Source organism: Trichoplusia ni, chromosome 14, assembly GCF_003590095.1.
Source record: "Trichoplusia ni isolate ovarian cell line Hi5 chromosome 14, tn1, whole genome shotgun sequence".
Lineage (NCBI taxonomy): Eukaryota > Metazoa > Arthropoda > Insecta > Lepidoptera > Noctuidae > Trichoplusia > Trichoplusia ni.
In genome coordinates this window covers 9,923,114-9,941,816 of record NC_039491.1, presented here as the reverse complement: position 1 = coordinate 9,941,816, position 18,703 = coordinate 9,923,114, and the positions used below count along the sequence as shown (strand labels likewise).

Sequence of the window (18,703 nt, the reverse complement as noted above, 5' to 3'; positions counted from 1 at the left end):
CGCTGAACGAAAGAAGTTACAAGGTTTTTGTTTTATAAACAAACAGTATTAAGCAATAGAATTTATGTAAATGATAAGACGGCAATTTAATAAAAAATAAAATTCTTCAGGATAAGAAATTAAATTTATTTGTTTTATTGGGCTCTGAATAATCCTGCGGTGGGATTATTTAACAGAATTAAAGCAATATAGATAGTTATCTTGAAGTCGTAAATAAGTGCAATTATATTATTGTGGGGAACACATCGACTTTCAGCAACGGCCAATTTTATTTAAAAAAAAAAACGATACTTTTTACTGACTTCCAAATTGTTATCAACCGATACTACATAATTATTTAACAAGTCTAACCTGACTCGAATAAAAAGAGGTACTAAATTTTTATTAAACGTACGATCGCCAATTACGCATAACCTTATGTGTCTCGTTATGCTCCAGTTTACGTTATTCATTTGTTTTTACACTAGTTAGCGGCTATTTTTTCCATTTTCCGTGTCAGTAACAATACGTAAAATGTTAGGAAAAGTTCACTTGCTTTATCTAATCAACCTTCTTTTTCACATTCTTTAAAAGTTTGACGACTTTTCCAGATAACCACCATCATATCTAGGCACACTTTACTGGCCTATCATAATTGACATATCTAATAATCTAATAGTTACCTAATAAAAAAGAATTAGGTAAATACATACGTATGCGATATATATCTTTACTTTATCACAGACGTAGGCGAGGACACTTCGACACTTTGTAATTAAGCACACATTATTAGATAAATAAAACAGATGGAGTGATAAGAATTCAGTCGAAAACAACGTTAGTACTATTACTTACTTCGTTTTTTCTTTAAACTGACGGACTCTAACGGATGCTTTTTTTTTAAGAAGTACTGTTTATTCTCATAACAAAATATGAATTAGTAACGTGGTTTATCCTAAAAGTATTTGCCTTTCAAATATTACTCCGGAGATTTTTACTAATAGGATCCGCATAACTAACTTATTCAATTCTTTTAATGAGTAAGATCCGAAAAACTAAATCCTTTTTAAAATTACTGGCATGACATCTGAGAATCTATTTAGGACTATGTAACTAGTCTGTCATTCCCGATGAGTAGGCTTGAGTATTTTTTTTTTATATCTATTTAACAGGTACATGTAAGAACATTAAATCTGGTGCAATTTCTAATAAAACTATCTTGTCTGTTGGATCTTGTTAAACTTTTCTTAACATAGATATCAAGGTATGTAAATAAATTAGTATAGTATAAGAATAGTATATAACATTAAGGTAATGTGTAAGATAAATATTTTTGTTTTTTTCTTGAACTTATTTTTATCTTTTTCTTCTCTGATATCGCCTGGTAAATAAGTATAATAAGTAAACCGTTGTTGGTTAAATAAATCAATGAGAATACTAATTTTTAATGTTCAACGTTCACAGAGAATCAAAAACTGCATGCTTATGTATATTGCTCAGCTTTTTTATAAATATTAAGCTGATCTGATGCTTGAGCTGCAAGGGCTGGTCTTTTCAAGCTTGTTAAGTTTGGCGTCCTTTGATTTCTCTCTACAAGTATTTTAATCTTGACTATTAAAAGATCCAGGATAGTATAACATTTTATTATACGGGATTTTCTCGTACAATCATGATGATCCATGTATGTATATGTACATTATTAGCCTATGACGCCTCCCAGAATACAATAATAAATTATTTTAATAGTATAGTCATTCTAAATGCAATGAGAATAAAACAAACATATTATTTACAAAATCATAATTTATTATAAATATGTAAAAAACTACTGTAAAATTAAAGTTTGAAGTTTATTAGTTCGTAATATTTTGTTTCTCTTAAATTATTTTGAAGTCTTAAATTAAATAAATTAACGCAGCATCTGGACGAGTGAGGCTGCAAGGAGAAGGATGGATGAGGCGACGATGGTGGCGGCACCACTCTTCGTGTTCAAGAACTCGTAGATCTCGGGAGCATTGGCATTACCCCACAGCATGTTGGCGTTGGCAGACCTCGCTACTGAGTCTCCGACACTGAAGGAACCCTCCAATGCTATCTGGTTCTGGTACACGAATGAGTGGAACTGAAAAATAAAAGAAAAAATGTGAGAATGGGTAAGATGTGTGCTTGTGCATTTAAAAGAACAACGAATTAAATAAAGTCAAGACGGAATGGTAATTGCAATATTCATCAAATAATTGATTTGTACGTTCTAAAAGAAAATGATAACACATTTGGCCTAGCCATTTCTCTACTATGTTGGGGTCGGCTTCCAGTGTAACCGGATTTTTTTTTATTTGCTTTAATTTTCAGTAATTTCATATATTTATACTTACTTCTTCTATCCTCTCGTGGCTAGTCAAATGAGCGGTGAAGGAGCTGATGCACGTGTTCAGACGGATTTCACCGCCATACCTAGTAAAAATATGGTTGTTTAAAATACATCGCTAAAAATGTTGATAAAAAGTTATAAAGGAATAATCGTCTTTTAGTTTTGAAAATATCTTGAAAGGAGCTTTTGTTGTTGTCTACTTTTCTATTTCTGTTGCTTACTCTTTTATAATATTACGAATAAGACTTACGAAATAAGACAAAATAAAACATGTTGAGCTTTTTTTATGATCCTTTTAAAACGCATTTCTTTTAAACGGTATGCAAAACCTCTCGAAACAACAACTTATTATGGCAAAAAAATATATTTTTCCGAACAATGGTAAAGTGTAATATTTTTTTACTTAAAAAGCAACTTACTTAGTACGAATCTCCGCAAAGTTATTATAGAAGAAGTTCAGAACTGTTGGCAAGTTCTCGGGGTTGCCTTGGAGAGCGTAAGCCCACGCGTTGGTACGGTCGTGGATACGAATCTTGTCGTTGTTCATACTCTCTTGCAGGTAGCTGTAATTTAAAAATATTTAAATATCCAGCAAAAATGGAAGCATATGCGATTAGCGTATCAATACCTAGAAACAAAGAAAGGATGTCAAAAAACTGCCGCTCTCTTCGGCCAAGATAGTCATAATAGAAAGAAGAGTTTGGAAACAAATTTTGAACGGTACGGTTTCGCCAAGTAAAATTTATCTATGCCTATATATCTTTGCAAAAACACTTATAATTTTTAAACAGGATAAAAAAAATGAAAGACTTACTGTACGATTCTAGTCTGGTCCCTGGAGCAGGCAAGGGCACGAAGCATGATCACCATATCGGCTGTGTTCTCACCACTGTTGTATTTTTCGAGCAAGAACTCGTAGTCAGTGGCGTTACCCTCACGAAGACCGGTGCAGTAGACGTAGCGACGAAGGTTCTTTGGAACACTGCAAAAAAGAAAAATATATCATACTTCTCCATCTTCTTTGAACCAGATTTTGGCGTAGAAGTTTCTTATTTTTGCTTTTTGAAATTGAAACGACTCCCGCATTAAAGAATTTTCACAAACATTCAATTCACAAATGCTTATCGTCGATCGAATCTTCGACACGTCACGCTCTGTGGGTTTGGCGTGGTGACCTGAGGTCACTCTGCTATCCATGCAGCTATTACTTACGTCTCATTGTTATTCTTGAAACTGTTCCATTTATTGAGACTGTCAGCGATACAACCAGCGTGGCCGAGGTTGCAAGCGAAGTTCATGATTTGCATCCTGTTCAGGATCGTGGAGGTTGAGTCAGTAGCAAGCTCGTTGTAACCAAGATGGTTGATCACGGCGTTCATAAGTGAAAGAAGGTAGTTCTGGAACAATGCATTATCAATCAAGTTAGAGTATTTTAGATCAGTGTCACGGTAAATTAAATTGTTTCTTTTGTTGCTCGTAGAAGCATTTCACTATTAGATAGAAACAAAGAATTCTATTGATCAGATTATCAAGTAGCAATTTGTTCAAAACTTGAAACAAATACTCACAGTGAAAGCTTCGTGAGCCTGAGGGATGTGCTCCAGACGTCTGCGGATCCAGTCCAGCTGGGTGAGGGCACCGGCCCATACGTAGTAGTCAGTCTCGCTGCCCAAGAAGTCAAGGACGCCAAAACCAAGAGCCTTGCTGATGTCATTAGAACGAATGAAGAACAGAAGGTCGTTGACGATCTATGGAACAACAAAAATTCAATTTAAATTATAACATTTTTGTTCACTTATCCAAAAACAGTAATCACTCTTAAGTTTAAATATTTTAATTAAATCTAATATTATATTAAATTTGAATTACCTGAGCTCTGTTCAGTTTGTGGATGTTTTGCCTGTTGGTACTCTTCAAGTATGAACCGAGCATCTCCCAGTTGTGGGAGTCGTAGTTGACACGGTACAGACCTAAAAAAAAGCAGTTAAAATGATGGTTGTACGTAATATTTATAATAATTGATCCGTAGTACATGGCTCAACAATCTTATTAAATGAGACGAAACAAGGCTAGTATTAGAAATATGGTCATAACAATGTCAGTACGAGAGTCAAACTAACCGGATTGGGCAACGTTGAAAATAACCCAGTTGTGACCAGGTGCTCCCTGAATTGTGGTAGAAGGGCTTGATAAGACGGTCTTAGGTCTGAGGTTGGTGAAGTTCATTTCACCAGCGTGGGTCCATGTGAGTGGAATCTGCCATGTAGGGTTTGAAGGTTGGTTACCGGTGACCACGTAGCGTTCCTGTAAAACAATCGATTCATTCAGTTTATATCATAAAACAAAAGGAATTTGAAAATAATTCATAAAGTTCAATTTTGTGCCTTAAAAAAGTAATAAAAATTGTGTCTATCAAAAAGTTAATAATCAAGAATTCGAATACACAGATCAACAGATAATGTTTCTACCGCAGATCAAATCATAATTGATAATTGCACAATTAAAAGCAAGTTAGCTCTAAATTATATTTTTATCTTTATAATAACTAGCATGCGAATAAGAATAGAAGATCAGATTAGTTTTTGTTATTTAAGAAACTTTCACTACATGAATTATTACTACTACTATTCTATACTATTAAAACGCTGGTAACGGACATCGTACCTGTGTAACTGTGATAAGGCCAGTTTCCATGTTAACGTCGACTTTCAAGACTGGTGCACCAGGGTTCTGGACCCAGCTGTCGAGCACTGCTCCAACGTTCACGTTAGGGAAATCACGGGCAAAAGTGAAGTCCTCCGAGGCAGCCTGTCTCAGGGCGTCATACAAGTTCTCGGGAGTTCCGATTTTATAGGCGCTGAAAAAAAATAACGTTAAATTCCCGAAAATATATTAACTGTCAAAGAAAACTACAAAACTCCTCTTGCCATCACGTCTATAGAAATTTCATTTAAACAGGTTTTGTTCTAATGCTATTTCATTAACTAAGTTAAAGAAAAAGTTACAATGACAACTTACTTGTCTCTCAAGTAATATCTGAGACCGTTTCTGAAGTTCCTTTGTCCAAGGAAGTGCTCCATCATCCTGAGCACGGAGGCTCCTTTGGCGTAGCTGGTGGTACTGAAGTGAGCCGAGATGGACAGATTGTCTTCAACTGTATCCCAGTTCATGGGAGTCGCGCCAGAGCTGGCATCAGAAGTAAGAGCGCTGTGCACGTAGTCGACAACAAACTGGTCTTCTAATTCCAAAGCTGGATCAGCCTAGAATACAAGCAAAATTAATAATTACAAGAACAATACAAATGCTATCTAAATTACTGTTCTATTTCCTTGTTTAAAATGTTTTACAACTAAATGAAAGTAGATTTCTTTTTTGTTTATCTTAAAAGGATTAATAGAAGAACTCACCCAGTGAGCAGCAAAATATTCGAAGAAGCTGGCAAAAGACTCGTTGAGCCAGAGGTTACTCCACCAGAAGCAGGTGACGAGGTTACCAAACCATTTGTGTCCGAGTTCGTGAGCCATGATGGAAGCAATAAAGTTCTTATTGTTTTGGTTGGTGTGTTCAGGGTCGTACAACAGGTATGCCTCTCTAGAATGAAAGAGTATTTTTTAGGCATTGTCAAATTTGTTTAAAATGAATATATAAAAAATTTATTATATCCTACCTGTAGTTAACCATACCCCAGTTTTCCATAGCACCAGAGGGGAAGTCAGGCAGAGCGATATGGTCATTCTTCATGATAACACCTTGTCCCATTTCGTGGTATTGGATACCCAAATAGTCGTCTAAAGCGTCAGTGATTTTAAGACCGATTTCAGCGGCATATGCGTGCTGCGCGGTAGCTCCTTGACGAGAGATGATCTTAAAGGGCCTAGAGGCTGTGCTAGTGTACTCGGTGCTGACAAAGTCGCTCACGTGGAAAGCAACCAAGTAGGCAGAAATTATGGGCGTGGGGTGGAAGGTCTCGCGAACACGGTTTCCAATTCTGCAACAATTTCGTATAATTAATATAATTGTTTGTGTGGAATAAAATGTTAATTGCATTCTAAGTTAGAACCAGTCTCAATTTTTAAAGGTAAATTAACAATCAACTTACTGTTCGGTTCTAGAAATGGCCATGTTTGAGAACGATGGGGTTAAGTCATTGTCTCTTGTAATGGAGATAGTGAAGCGAGACTTGAACTGAGGTTCATCGAAGCAGGGGAATGCTTTCCTCGCATGGTAGGGCTGGAACTGAGTGGTAGCGTAGTACCTAAAAACAATAATAATCAAATAATACAAGTCAAAAGTTAAGCAGAGTGTGGATGGATTGATTAGAACGATGTGAACAAACACATTCTCCTAAATTTTGAACTTAAACATTTTAATTGTGAAATCTTACCTCTTGGCACCGTTGTAGAAGTAGTATCCGGCGTAGAAACCTCTGTCGATCGGGTTTTCGTTGATTTTTCCTTCATAACGAACAGTGATAGCGTACTTGCCACTGTTGATAGGACTATCAAAGTTTATGACCAGAAGTTCAAAAGTGCTGTTAACACTGAAGGGGTCTGTGATTTTGAGAGGCACGGGGTCATTTGTGACAGCGTTCACAACGTTAACACCTTCTACTTTAACCAAGTTTTGGTGCAAAACGATCTGGTTCAGCTGGTTTTCTGTTACCTGAAAAGGAATAGGCAATTATAGAGGTTTGTAACACTCAAGCTACAGCAAGTAATTAATCCTTAAAAAAATCGGCCACGTATTTTTTTTTGTGTTGGTACTTACACAAAAAATAGCTGTTAAATTATGTTTTAGGCAGGTACCATGGTAGACATAAGATAAAAACTTCGATAAATACAATAAATGCATAAACGAATCGAAAATGAAGATAACGGATTTAAAGATAGCTCGGTGATAACAGAGTCTTGTAAATGGATTAGCATGATTCAAAAGTCTCACATTGGAAAAATGACAAGTAATTAAAAATAGAGGATTCATTAAGGATAATAATATACAGGTAAGGATAATATGATAAAAAAAAATCAAGAAATGAGTAATGATGTGTTATTAGTATTTAATGAATATTTGATTGCCCCGTGTCTCAATGTTGAATTAAATCCATCCCTAAGTCATTCCATGATATTTGTCCAAGGCAATTTGGAACTCGCTCACGCGGCAGGTGGGAAAATTATCAAGCCACTCTATACTAAGCCGACCAAGGTGGAAACGTCCATCCGCTGGCGTCTATTGTGCCATGTGCATGCGCCTTTGACCCGGGGTCACTGTCCATGCAAATGGCGCAACCCACCCCATTCTATTCTATCCTGGCAGCCTTTTTCCCGACCTCAGTGATCATAGTAGACTACATAAAAAACAATAATAAAACGCTACCGCATATAGCTCATATCCCCTGATAGAGGCGAAATCACACGACTCCAATAATGTCTAAATGAAGCCGCTGTTTAATACATCATCAATTTCTAAAGAACATGCTCCTGAATTAGATTAAATTCATTAACATAAAATTGTTCAAAGCCCTACTCGCCATAAGTGTGTCTATACCGATAACTTAATCAATCATTAATTATTACGATTAGATTCGTTGATCCGATATTAATAATCGGTACGCTATAAAATTTGATAAAATATTTAATACGAAATCGATTTAACACCGTTTTATAAATGCATAATAAATAACTCATAGTCATAATATTGTGCTATAAAATCATAATTATTATTATTTAAGTAAATATAAAATTACTGAAATCCAAAAAAAAAATTGTCAGCAGATTTTTACATATACTCGTACGACGACCATAGTAAATATACAAATTATTTTTAAATTAATAAATAAAATTATTTAAGGTTAAAAAAAAAACCATGAATCTGAAAGCTTCAAAGTTTATAATGAACTTTGCACCAACAAGTATTAAACTTTCAGTTTGTCAAATCAGTACTAATAATCCTATTGATTAGATTAACAATGACAAATTAATTGTTTTTTTTTGAAATATCAGTTTGTCTTTGCGCAAGAGATATATCATATCTGTTAAACCTTCACTAGCTGAATGATACTAGCACAATCAACATTTTTATTACCCAAGTCATACTACATTTTCAATCATTTTAAAATGCATATATGATAGCAGTTTTGTGTTTTGAAAACTAACATTTTTTTTTCTCAAAAATAATACTTTGTATGTATTTATGCTTGTAAAGAAATTCCCGAAAAGGCCTCAAAAATGTCCACTTACTTATCAGTCTATATGCTAAAATCTAAAAATATTTAAATCAAATGATGCAACAGCGCAACTAGCACCCGGCGTCGTGTCAACTCATGATTAAGGACTCCGTTTGGGTCCGAATCATTTTCACGAAAGGATACAATGAAATATTTTTAAAGAATTTTAAAAACTTACATCAACGTTGATTCTCACAACTCCATCAAATCTGAATTGTCTCAGGTAAACATCAAGGTCTACGATCATTTCGGTGGGCTGAACGAAGTCGTTCAACCTGTAGCCATTGTTCACCCAGTTGGTTCCGTAGTCGGCGAACTCCAGATTCGATCTGAAGTCGTCCTGAGGTGTGGCACTGATGGCACCCAAGAGGATGCAGAAAATTATGGGAACAAACATCTTGGTACCTGGATTGTAAAATATTAAATTATTGACAATGCCTGTATGGCTGTAAATGGTAAAGAATGTAAAGAGGATACTTTTTTCCCTTTATTTATAAATTCAAAATTAGAATACACTTCTCCCAGATTTTTTTTAAAAGTTGATTGTACTAATTAAATTGTCGCTTATTCAAATTAAACTAATTAATTGCAAAAAATATTTAAATTATTCAATAAAATATTCGAATAATGGAACCTACCTTATGCTCCACGTCCGGTACCAAATGATCGACTAAGTCATAGAGTTGACATATAACATATTTATCAGTAATTATAGAACTTATCTTACTTAATATTTTTCATCGTACCTATTTAATCTGAAGCATGACTAAAAACGTTTTATCATTTTAATCAGATAATTATTATATCTATCAGTCTGATAGACTAGTCATGAATTATTATTTCGGAATTTTAAACTTGTTTTGTGCTAATGTAGTAATTGTTATGGTGTTTCCTAGGGTGGACAAAAAAGAGATTTCTGTAATAAATTAATGAATTTTAGTCTGTAGGTCTATTTTTTTAAGCTTGCTCTTCAGTTAAGATCACTAGGTGATTGACACGGACGTGGCGGATCTTTCTTAATGTTTTTCAAGTTTACAATGTTGGGCGGTCATGCTTGTGCATCAAGTTATATTTGTCGCAAGCCAAAAGAACTCAGTAGTACTTCTGAAGTACCAATAACTCCAGAAATTTCTTAAGTAATTGCAACAGATCTGTTTGCGGAATATTTATGCAATTTCTTCTTCCTGTCCTGTTCCTATTGTTCATTAATATAATAAAATTAAAACTAATTTATCGCCAAGATAGCAGGTTAGTTTCTTTTTATTTTATTTACGGAACAATGTACTCTGATTTTATAAATATTTTGAAATTTAATCCAACTTTGATAAAGACTTCATAGACCTTTTATGAAGCGTTTTAGTATTTTCAGCATGGTTAAGAAGCTGTTCGTGTGCAGAAAAAATTGCATCAAAATGCCTAAGAACAGAAAACGTTTAGTGAGCGAATAGCCGAGTGGTATAGGTCCCTATATCGATAGGACACAATTGCTATATATGAGTCTGGTCGTAACCATGTGCATGCTATCTAATCTTTGTAATCTTTGCACAGGAATATGTTGGTATTTTTTTACAAAGGGAGTAGACGTTTTTATTAAGTTTTAAATTCATTAAACTGTGGTAAAATTTTAAGTGCCTTATGTTATGCTTAGGCCTGGAATGGAAATAGTGGAAGGGTGTATTAATAGTATAATACTGATAAAACATAACTTGCAGAAAGCAAGTGATTGGCTTTTAAATTACTCATTCCTCGTAATGTGAATGAAAAGTCCTCCCACCACATCCTGTTGCAACAATATTTTACAGTTGCGGAAAGTTTACAGTAAACGTTTTTCGAAAACAACGCTTGAAATGTCTTTCTTCTACAACTGCAATAACATTTCTCTAAATGGTGCTTTGCTAAAAGCCCTTTGAATTGATACAATAATAACCGTGACAGAACATTATAGTCTTATTTCGTATTCGATAATTAATACTTACTAAAATCCCTCTTCAAATATCATAAACGCCAACGTGTTTGTATATAGTCGATTACCCTTTCCAAAACGCCTGTTATTTTTGTCTATGCGTAAGTCTTGCTATATTTATCAAGGCGCTTTATAACTGTTAGTTAACAATGTCGTTTAAATATTTAGCTTTAAACGTGTATTTGCTTATACCTGTTGATTTTGCCAGATATTAAGTGATCGATTTTTGTTTGGAGAACGCACCCTTCAACTAAAAGGTGTTTAGCACAAAACGTTCGTTTCGAATTTTCCAACAGAACCTTTTAGATTCTTGCCATTTGGAGATACGTGGATTTTAAAGATAATTTTAATTGATTTTGGTATATGGTTCATCTACGTCTGCCCTGTCGGTCAAATCCGCTGCCCCTCATGCAATGAACGACATATAAAGTCGTTACTCCTGACATCATCTCCATCATTTCCAGTCGTGTCGGTCCTATCAGATAATAATAGTAAAAAAATAGACAAGTAATATTGGTGCGCGTGCTAAAATGCCTTCTGAACGATAATCGTTTTTAAGAGATGCGGCGGCGCCGTTGATAGGAATTCGGATGGCATATTATGACATGCCTCCTTTGCACTCTTTAAGGTATTTCTTTGAATCTAACTCGATGATACTGTTACCTGACACACGCATTTTGAATCAGTCTATACTTTTGTTTGTATGAAGAATTGAAACGCATCGCCGTAAACCAACATTCAGTTTGGCAACAGGCAACGTTCTGGTTTAGCCAGTATGAGTCTACCACCCTCCCCCCTGGAGCTGCCAAATGTATGCTATTCTCACTTTATACGTCTTTAGCTTTAAGGACATTCACTCCTGCCAAATCTTACTTTAAGATATTTGACTGGGTTGAAATGTGAAAAGGTTGATTTAAGAATCCAAGGTTTCTTGTAACAACCTCTACTGCCCATTCTTGTCTTTCACTCTCTTCGATCGAGGTTTGAGTGATTGTAAATTACTATCACTTCATAGGCAAACTCAAAGAACTTTGATAGGGTATTGTAGGGTCTAGAGAATTATACTAAGGATCATTTCCTACGAATATCGTTAAGCTCAAGACTACTGTGTAAGGTACATTAAAAATAACTTGATATTTGAACGTATGCGTAGCAATTAAACAGGAGTTTTTGAGTGATATACGAAATATTTTTTCATTTTTATTTATTTAATTAGCCCAAATATTTTCATAAATAGGCTCCTTATATAAAAACAATCAGAGGTTTCTGCATATATAATATACATAATATCTTTATTGTATAAATTATTTCATAATTACAGTTATTTTTGTTTTAAAGCGTCTATTTTAATTAGACAAAGTTGACAGCAAGGGTGACCAACATGGCGACGACACTAAGTGCGGCAGTGCTTGCTGAGGCAGGAGCCTCGGTGGTGGACGGAGCAGCTGTCGGGCTGCTGGTCGAGGCTTCAGTTTCGGTTACTGGTGGGGCCAAGGGATCTTCGAACCCGGTTTCGAAGTAATCTTCGAATTCAACCTTCCTCTTAGTCAACCACTCGATATTGCTCTTAGAAGTCGCAATACCAGATCTGCCAGCGGCTACAGCTGATGCACCGATAATTTCAGCGTTTTCATTCAACCAGGTTTCGACCTTGAAATAAAAGAAAATTTTAAATTAATCACATGATTAGAATCATAATTGCTTAGACGTTTGACGGGCTTTCAGCAAATTTTTACAAACATTTAATCTAAATTATGTAAGGAGGAAATCGATAAAATTCAGTACTTACAGTATTAATCTGAGCGTCATTCAACAGTCGACTGCTAATTGTGCTGAGAGGAGAGTTGATACTGCCAAGCCTGTTTTAAAAATGTGTGTATTAATATCACTTGTATCAATGACCCAGTGTATGAAGCCCGGATATACTCAGGAAGCCAGTAGGGGATCTGGTCTATCATCGTGATAGTGCAGTTTATCCTTTAAATATATAGAGCGCTTCGCACGTATTTAAAAGATAGCTTGACTTGGCCAATGGCTTTCGTCTAATGTAGCACACTCGTCTAAAAAAGTATATTTCAGATTTTAGAAATGAGTACTTACGTCTTCACAGTTTGGTCCACGTTAGTTTTCAACCATTCGAAGGCTCTCAGTGTATTAACTTCGTTTGAAGCAATGGCAGAGTTGAGGGCAACAGAATAGTCTTGAGGTCTAATGTCTTCCTTGTCATCCACAATGGCATTCAGGAACTTGCGTAAGCTTGCCTCGTCTCCAGTACAACCGGCTGCAGTAACCATGACTACCTTCTCACTAGCCAGATCTTCTTTGAGGTAACGTGACCAGAAGACATCGAAATCGCTAGCGTCACCAGCCCGGAGACCAGCGCAGTAGACCCATGGACGGTGGTTAGCGGGGATGTGGCTGTTCAAATATATTGAGTGGAAATCCATAACTTTTCAAAAAATTTATACAAGAAAATACTTTGGGTAACCAAATGTTATAAAATATTTCTTCAAAGTAGTTATCGTTTATACTTACAATGCTTCATTCGCTTTCCAGCTCTGGAAGGATTTGACTCCTTCCTCTATACACTTTTCGTGATTGACGTTGCAGAGGAACTGCATGAGGTTCATGCGGAGGAGGTCGTCCATAAAGTTATCGTCTCCACCCTTGTCTTCGTAACCTAAACGATTGACAACAGCAGCGGCAGTGCTGTGGATATGTGCCTAAAAACAAAAACGGCTCTTACACACAGACTAAAAGGCTATAAATGCTATTATGTTTTCCTTTAATAAATTAACTAGTTAAATAGAACACGTACAACAAATAGCGATAAGTAAAGTTGTATTGGTTTTAATCTGTTTACAACCTATAGGTAATATTAGAAAAGAGTTTCGAGAACGGGCTTTTCACATATTAATATAAAAAATATATTTTTATACGACTTTTCAATGTTTAAATTTTACGTGTTAAAGAGTTATCCGTTTAAACACCATGAAACTTGAAAAAAAGTAAGATATACTTTTTCACGGAAAGGTGACGGCCACTACTAGTGGAATAATAATATTTATTTATTTACCTGTAACTTGGCTAAAGCAGCTTCATCGTGAGCCAATCTCCTCACAGCAAAGTTAAATCCGGCAATAGCGGCGATCCAAGGTGCGTACTCGTCTTCAAATTCAAGGAACGAGAGAATGTTAAACGCCTGTCTGTAGGTCATCCTTTCAGATCTGGCTAGTAAAAATACGTCATCCACGATCTATGTACAAAACAATAAAAGAATTATTACAATTAAAATTTCATAATGGTAAATATTTTCATTGAAAAAAAGAACTGTGATATATTATTGTCTTTGTTATTTCACGAGCTAATATTTTATATTGTCTGTTGCATGATAAAATATGTTTAATTATAAACTTTACCTGGGCACGGTTGTATACATGGATGTCCTTCCTTACTTCAGCGTTCCTTAGAGCCATGGTGTTATGTGCCCAAGTAATTGGATCGTAGTCAACCCTGTAGAAACCTGAAAACAATAAATATACAGTAACTCAATCTAAACCAAATAATCCTCCTAATATTTATTCATAATAAACGTGAAAATTGTTTTCACGCAAAAACTTCTGGACGGATTTGGACGAAATTTGGTAGTTTCTAACCTGGATTTACGCATAGGTTTTAATCCTAATTATATTTTCCCGTGGGATCGTTTTCGATTTCCGGCAGAGCCTCTGGCATCAGCTAGTATGACATGATTTATTTATTAGTACCAAAATACTTACCAGTTTGCTGTTTGTTGAAAATAAGCCAACCTCTTTGATCAGTGCCAACATCGATAGTTGTAGAAGTTCCAGTTAAAATACGGGATGGCTTAAGATCATAAAAGTCCACATTTCCTTGACTAGTCCAAGTTATTGGAATTTGCCAAGTTCCTTCAAAAGTAGTGACAGGAGTGAGTCCAAAGCGTTCCTAAGAATGAAACAAATCATTAGGTAAAGACAAGCATGGATACTTAAATTAGCAATTTGGTTGAAACTTCAATTCGATGGCAGTTTGTTCACATAATCTTGCAAAAACAAAATAAATTGTTACCTGAGTTACTTTCATAGTTCCATCGTTACCAACAGTAACTGTCAGTAGCGGGTGACCAGCTTTTGATGTCCAAGTTTCAAAATAGGCCTTAACAGTGGCACCAGGATACTGGGTCAGGGCTCCATCCAATGTTGCAGCTTCTTGAAGTGCGTCGAACAAGTCATCAGGTGTGGCGACATCATATCTCCTAGGAAGATAATATTTAAATAAACCAATTGAAAATGGTTTTCAACTATGTAACTATAAATTCGCCTCTCGGAGTCACAGTAACAATATTGCAAATATATTTTTATTATTACCTTGCTTTCAGATAGCTCCTAAGACCTTTCTCAAAAGTTGAGTTACCGAGCAAGTGCTGCGTCATTCTGAGTACAGAGGCTCCTTTGGCGTAGGTGATGGTTGAGAAATGAGCGCTGACAGTTGTTGGGCTGCTCACATTCTCGTCTGTCAAGGGATGAGCGTTAACACCAGAGTCGGAAAGCAGTGACGTGTGCAGTTGCTCCACGATGAAACGAGTATCAAAGCCTAAATTTTTATCAACCTAAAAAAAGACATGGATAAAATGAACAACCGGTATCTTTTATGCTCTGCTATGGACCTAATACATTTAACATTTTACTTAACTAGGAGATAAAGTTTTTTGTATTTTAGAATTTGGTACATTTTTCAGTAAAACCGTTCAATTTGAATGTTGTTCAATATAACATTCAAATTGAACGGTTTTACTGATACTGATACTGAAATTGCATTGCAAATATTTGATGAATGAAATCAGCGTAGCCATGCTGTGTCTAAAGAAAAATAATTGAAATGAATTTCTAACCCTGTCTGTCAAGTAGTATTGGTAGAATCTCGCGAATCCTTCGTTTAGCCACAGGTTGTCCCACCAGGCGCAAGTGACGTAATTTCCGAACCACATGTGAGCAATCTCATGAGACACAATGTTGGCTACACGTTGCTTGTAGAAATGGTTGGAATGTTTAGGATCGTAAAGAATGAGGGCTTCTCTGAAAAATAAATGAAATCATGAATCTTGGTCAACTACTCAATTAATATTTTGGAACCAATATACATTTTAAATTTCAATAACATTATGCGTTTTTATAGTGAAATTTCTATTTTACCTGTATGTCAAAAGACCCCAATTTTCCATAGCTCCTGCAGAAAAGTCAGGGATGGCGGCCTGTTTCATATCCATGTTTAGAGCCATTCCGTAGTATGGAACATCTGTGATCTTCTCCATCTCTTCGAGAAGACGTTCACCAATATCCAAAGACCAATCTCCGGTGAGTTTAGCATTGTCACGAGCATAGATCTTAAAGGGTCTATTGAGGTCGGTGCCAGTAGCAACCTCCTTGTAGTGAGAAACAATGAACGCAAGCAAATACGTAGAGGTTTTAGGAGTAGTGTGGAAGGTTTCAGCAATTCTACCATCAGTGCTGTAACAGAAATGGGGTCATGATATTTTACAATTAGCGTTCAATGTCAAAAATGATATTAAATGAATCAAGCTTAATTGCATACACATTAAAAATATTCCTATCACTTGCTATATTGTTTTAAGAGTATTTTATATTTTAATGATCCAATTGACATAATCGATCAAAAGCCAATTTATCTTGATATTGTCAAAATTACAATTTAAATGTATTAAAGTAGCTTACAGCGGTCCCCTTGTTTTGATTGGCATGTTTGATAGGGTTTCAGAGAAGTCCGGTAGCCGCTTGATGGTAATATCGAATAAGGCCTTGAAAGACGGTTCATCGTAGCAAGGGAAGGCCTGGCGCGCATGACCAGGTTGGAATTGAGTTGTAGCCATCCATCTGGAAATAAAGAAACATTAAACATAAATCATTTGTAAAACGGAGTTTGCCCCCGCGTTTGGCAAAGTAGTTTCACCCAAGGAGTCTTACAATACTTCTTAAAGACCATTACTGCTACATGTAGTCCTGGTTCTGTAGTCTTGCTTTCATGAATTCAAATGTCGTCCCAAAAAGTAGGACGTTGATGAGGGTTACAGCCATCATAGGTTATAGTTTATAGTCAGATGTGACGAATACTTCAATATTTTTGGAGATCTGTTTTATGTTTAACTAACATCGATTCGAACATCGAATAGATATTCTATTCTATAAGAAGCATGGATTATTTTATTTTTATATCGTTGTGCAAACTGGGAAATGCATCTAGGGAGCATATTAATCCAATCTCTAAACTGAGAACAGAATCCGCCGTTATAAATGAAAAACAGGTTCAGAAATACTAACAGGGAAAAGTTAAAATAATCCGTTCATTATTGTGATTGTAAAAATGTATATCCTGGAAAACTGAGATACAATATCAATCGCTTGTTTCAAAATAAAAAAATCTGAGATAACAGCTAATAAGTCGATAATGCTATCGATTACTTCAGATAAAGTTGATTGCTGTTTTTTTCCTTCTACTGAAGTTTGGTTAATATAGGTTCTTTTTTAACCTAAATAGTTAAGTAACATTCGTTAGATTAAAATAAACTTAAAGCAATTTCAAATCTGTGGCTTTTGACCGTTCACTGTGTGTAAATGTAAAATGAGTAAAGTTACCTCTTATTACCACTGCTGTCGACATACCAACTTCTGTAAAAACCTCTCATGTTAGTTTGGAGATTACCCGTAAATTCGCTCTTTATGACGTATTTAGCTTCAGCCTCCAAAGGTGACGTAGTTTTTATTCTTAAAAAGCTAGTATTTGCTTCGCAAGTGAAGGTTTGACCGGCTTCGGCCAAATCAGTTGTGGAGGTCTCCGTAGTAACAGTCAATTTTGAAATAGTCAAATCGTTGCAGTGTAGCACGATCTCTGAAACAGCTTGATTGGCCTTTATGAGAATCTCCACTTCTCCATCGAAAGTGAAAGCTTTCGCGTCATTAGTATCAAAGTATGGCGTCAGAGTCACTTTATAAGTTTCAGGTTCGGTTGTTCGTACTAGTCTATACGTAGGATCCCTCATTAAATTCCTGTATTCCTGCCATTCGTCCTCTGGCATCTCGATGGGACTATAGGCAAGGATGCCCTGGGCCAGGGCCACCCCCAAAAGGAGGAATGTGAAGCGATTTGCCTGAAACAATACAAATATAGTGAATGAGGGAATCTCATTTTCGTCGAGTAGTATAATAAATGCCTATCCACTCTTCTCAATGTTTTTTTTTTAACCACATGGGAAAATGTTGTCTCATCATGGATAATCATGGAGTAGCAACAGCATGGACGAACTCTTTAGATAACAACACAGAAGTATATATTTTATTAAACCGCTTAAAAGGCTTTTAGGTCATAATGATTATTTTAATAAATATATCACCGTTATCATGTTCTTTGTGTTTCATAAATATGTCATTCAGTTACTCCATGGATCCATATGGCAAATATTTCAAACAAAATAACACTTTTTTTTTGTTTCACCAATATGCACCACTATTAACCAACACTAATCACGTTTTAGAAAATAGAATAAAATAATAAATGAATATATAAAATAGTGTTATATGTTATACGTACCATCGCTACGTCGTTTTAAACAAGAATAGAAAAGCTGTACTATATATTATATCCTTCAAAACATTATCAACACTTATGATAATGTATATATCTTGTCCAAATTAAAATATACTTAATACAAGATAATAAATATTTTTGATGGTGGATACCATATCTGTAGCTAGTATAAATGATATCAATGTGGCAGTACAAGTTAAAAGTCGACTGTACTTTGGGTGACAAGTACTGTTTTATCATTTGTCACTATTATCTAATCGTTCATCGATACCTCCAGCGGCGTGCTTTCACTGGAGTCTTAATCTTCCTCAAGGAATCATGTTTGAAACAATAGGCACTCACCAGGCTTTGTCTCTTAAATAATATGACGAATTTATTGCAATTTTTATATACATATCAACGGTTAAGTTAAGAACGGTTTCCCAAATGTATTTATCGAGATCGCACTTGAAGTAGTTTCGGAGTATATAGAATCAGACTCAAATAGGACAAATAATATCGACTTGGCCTTCTGACTGAAATTGATCAACATCTAGCTTAGCCTAAG

At 35.5% G+C, this 18,703-nt stretch overlaps 1 protein-coding gene across 1 annotated transcript; it reads right to left on the bottom strand.

Moving 5' to 3' along the window:
• Nucleotides 1-1,845: 1,845 nt before the first annotated feature.
• Nucleotides 1,846-17,986, bottom strand: LOC113500827 (membrane alanyl aminopeptidase-like). Its single transcript, XM_026881721.1, has 29 exons — nt 17,963-17,986; nt 17,208-17,719; nt 16,290-16,448; nt 15,750-16,064; nt 15,449-15,632; nt 14,925-15,166; nt 14,626-14,812; nt 14,316-14,502; nt 13,956-14,059; nt 13,613-13,792; nt 13,072-13,259; nt 12,637-12,954; nt 12,326-12,395; nt 11,889-12,186; nt 8,752-8,978; nt 6,735-7,012; nt 6,450-6,605; nt 6,018-6,338; nt 5,758-5,941; nt 5,369-5,610; nt 5,015-5,207; nt 4,471-4,654; nt 4,220-4,320; nt 3,919-4,098; nt 3,563-3,747; nt 3,165-3,332; nt 2,770-2,913; nt 2,355-2,433; nt 1,846-2,101 (listed from the first exon to the last, which is right to left on the bottom strand). The coding sequence occupies exons 1-29, from the start codon at nt 17,969-17,971 to the stop codon at nt 1,889-1,891; spliced, it is 5,808 nt and encodes a 1,935-aa protein (XP_026737522.1). The 5' UTR covers nt 17,972-17,986; the 3' UTR covers nt 1,846-1,888.
• Between the last annotated feature and the right edge of the window lie 717 nt (nt 17,987-18,703).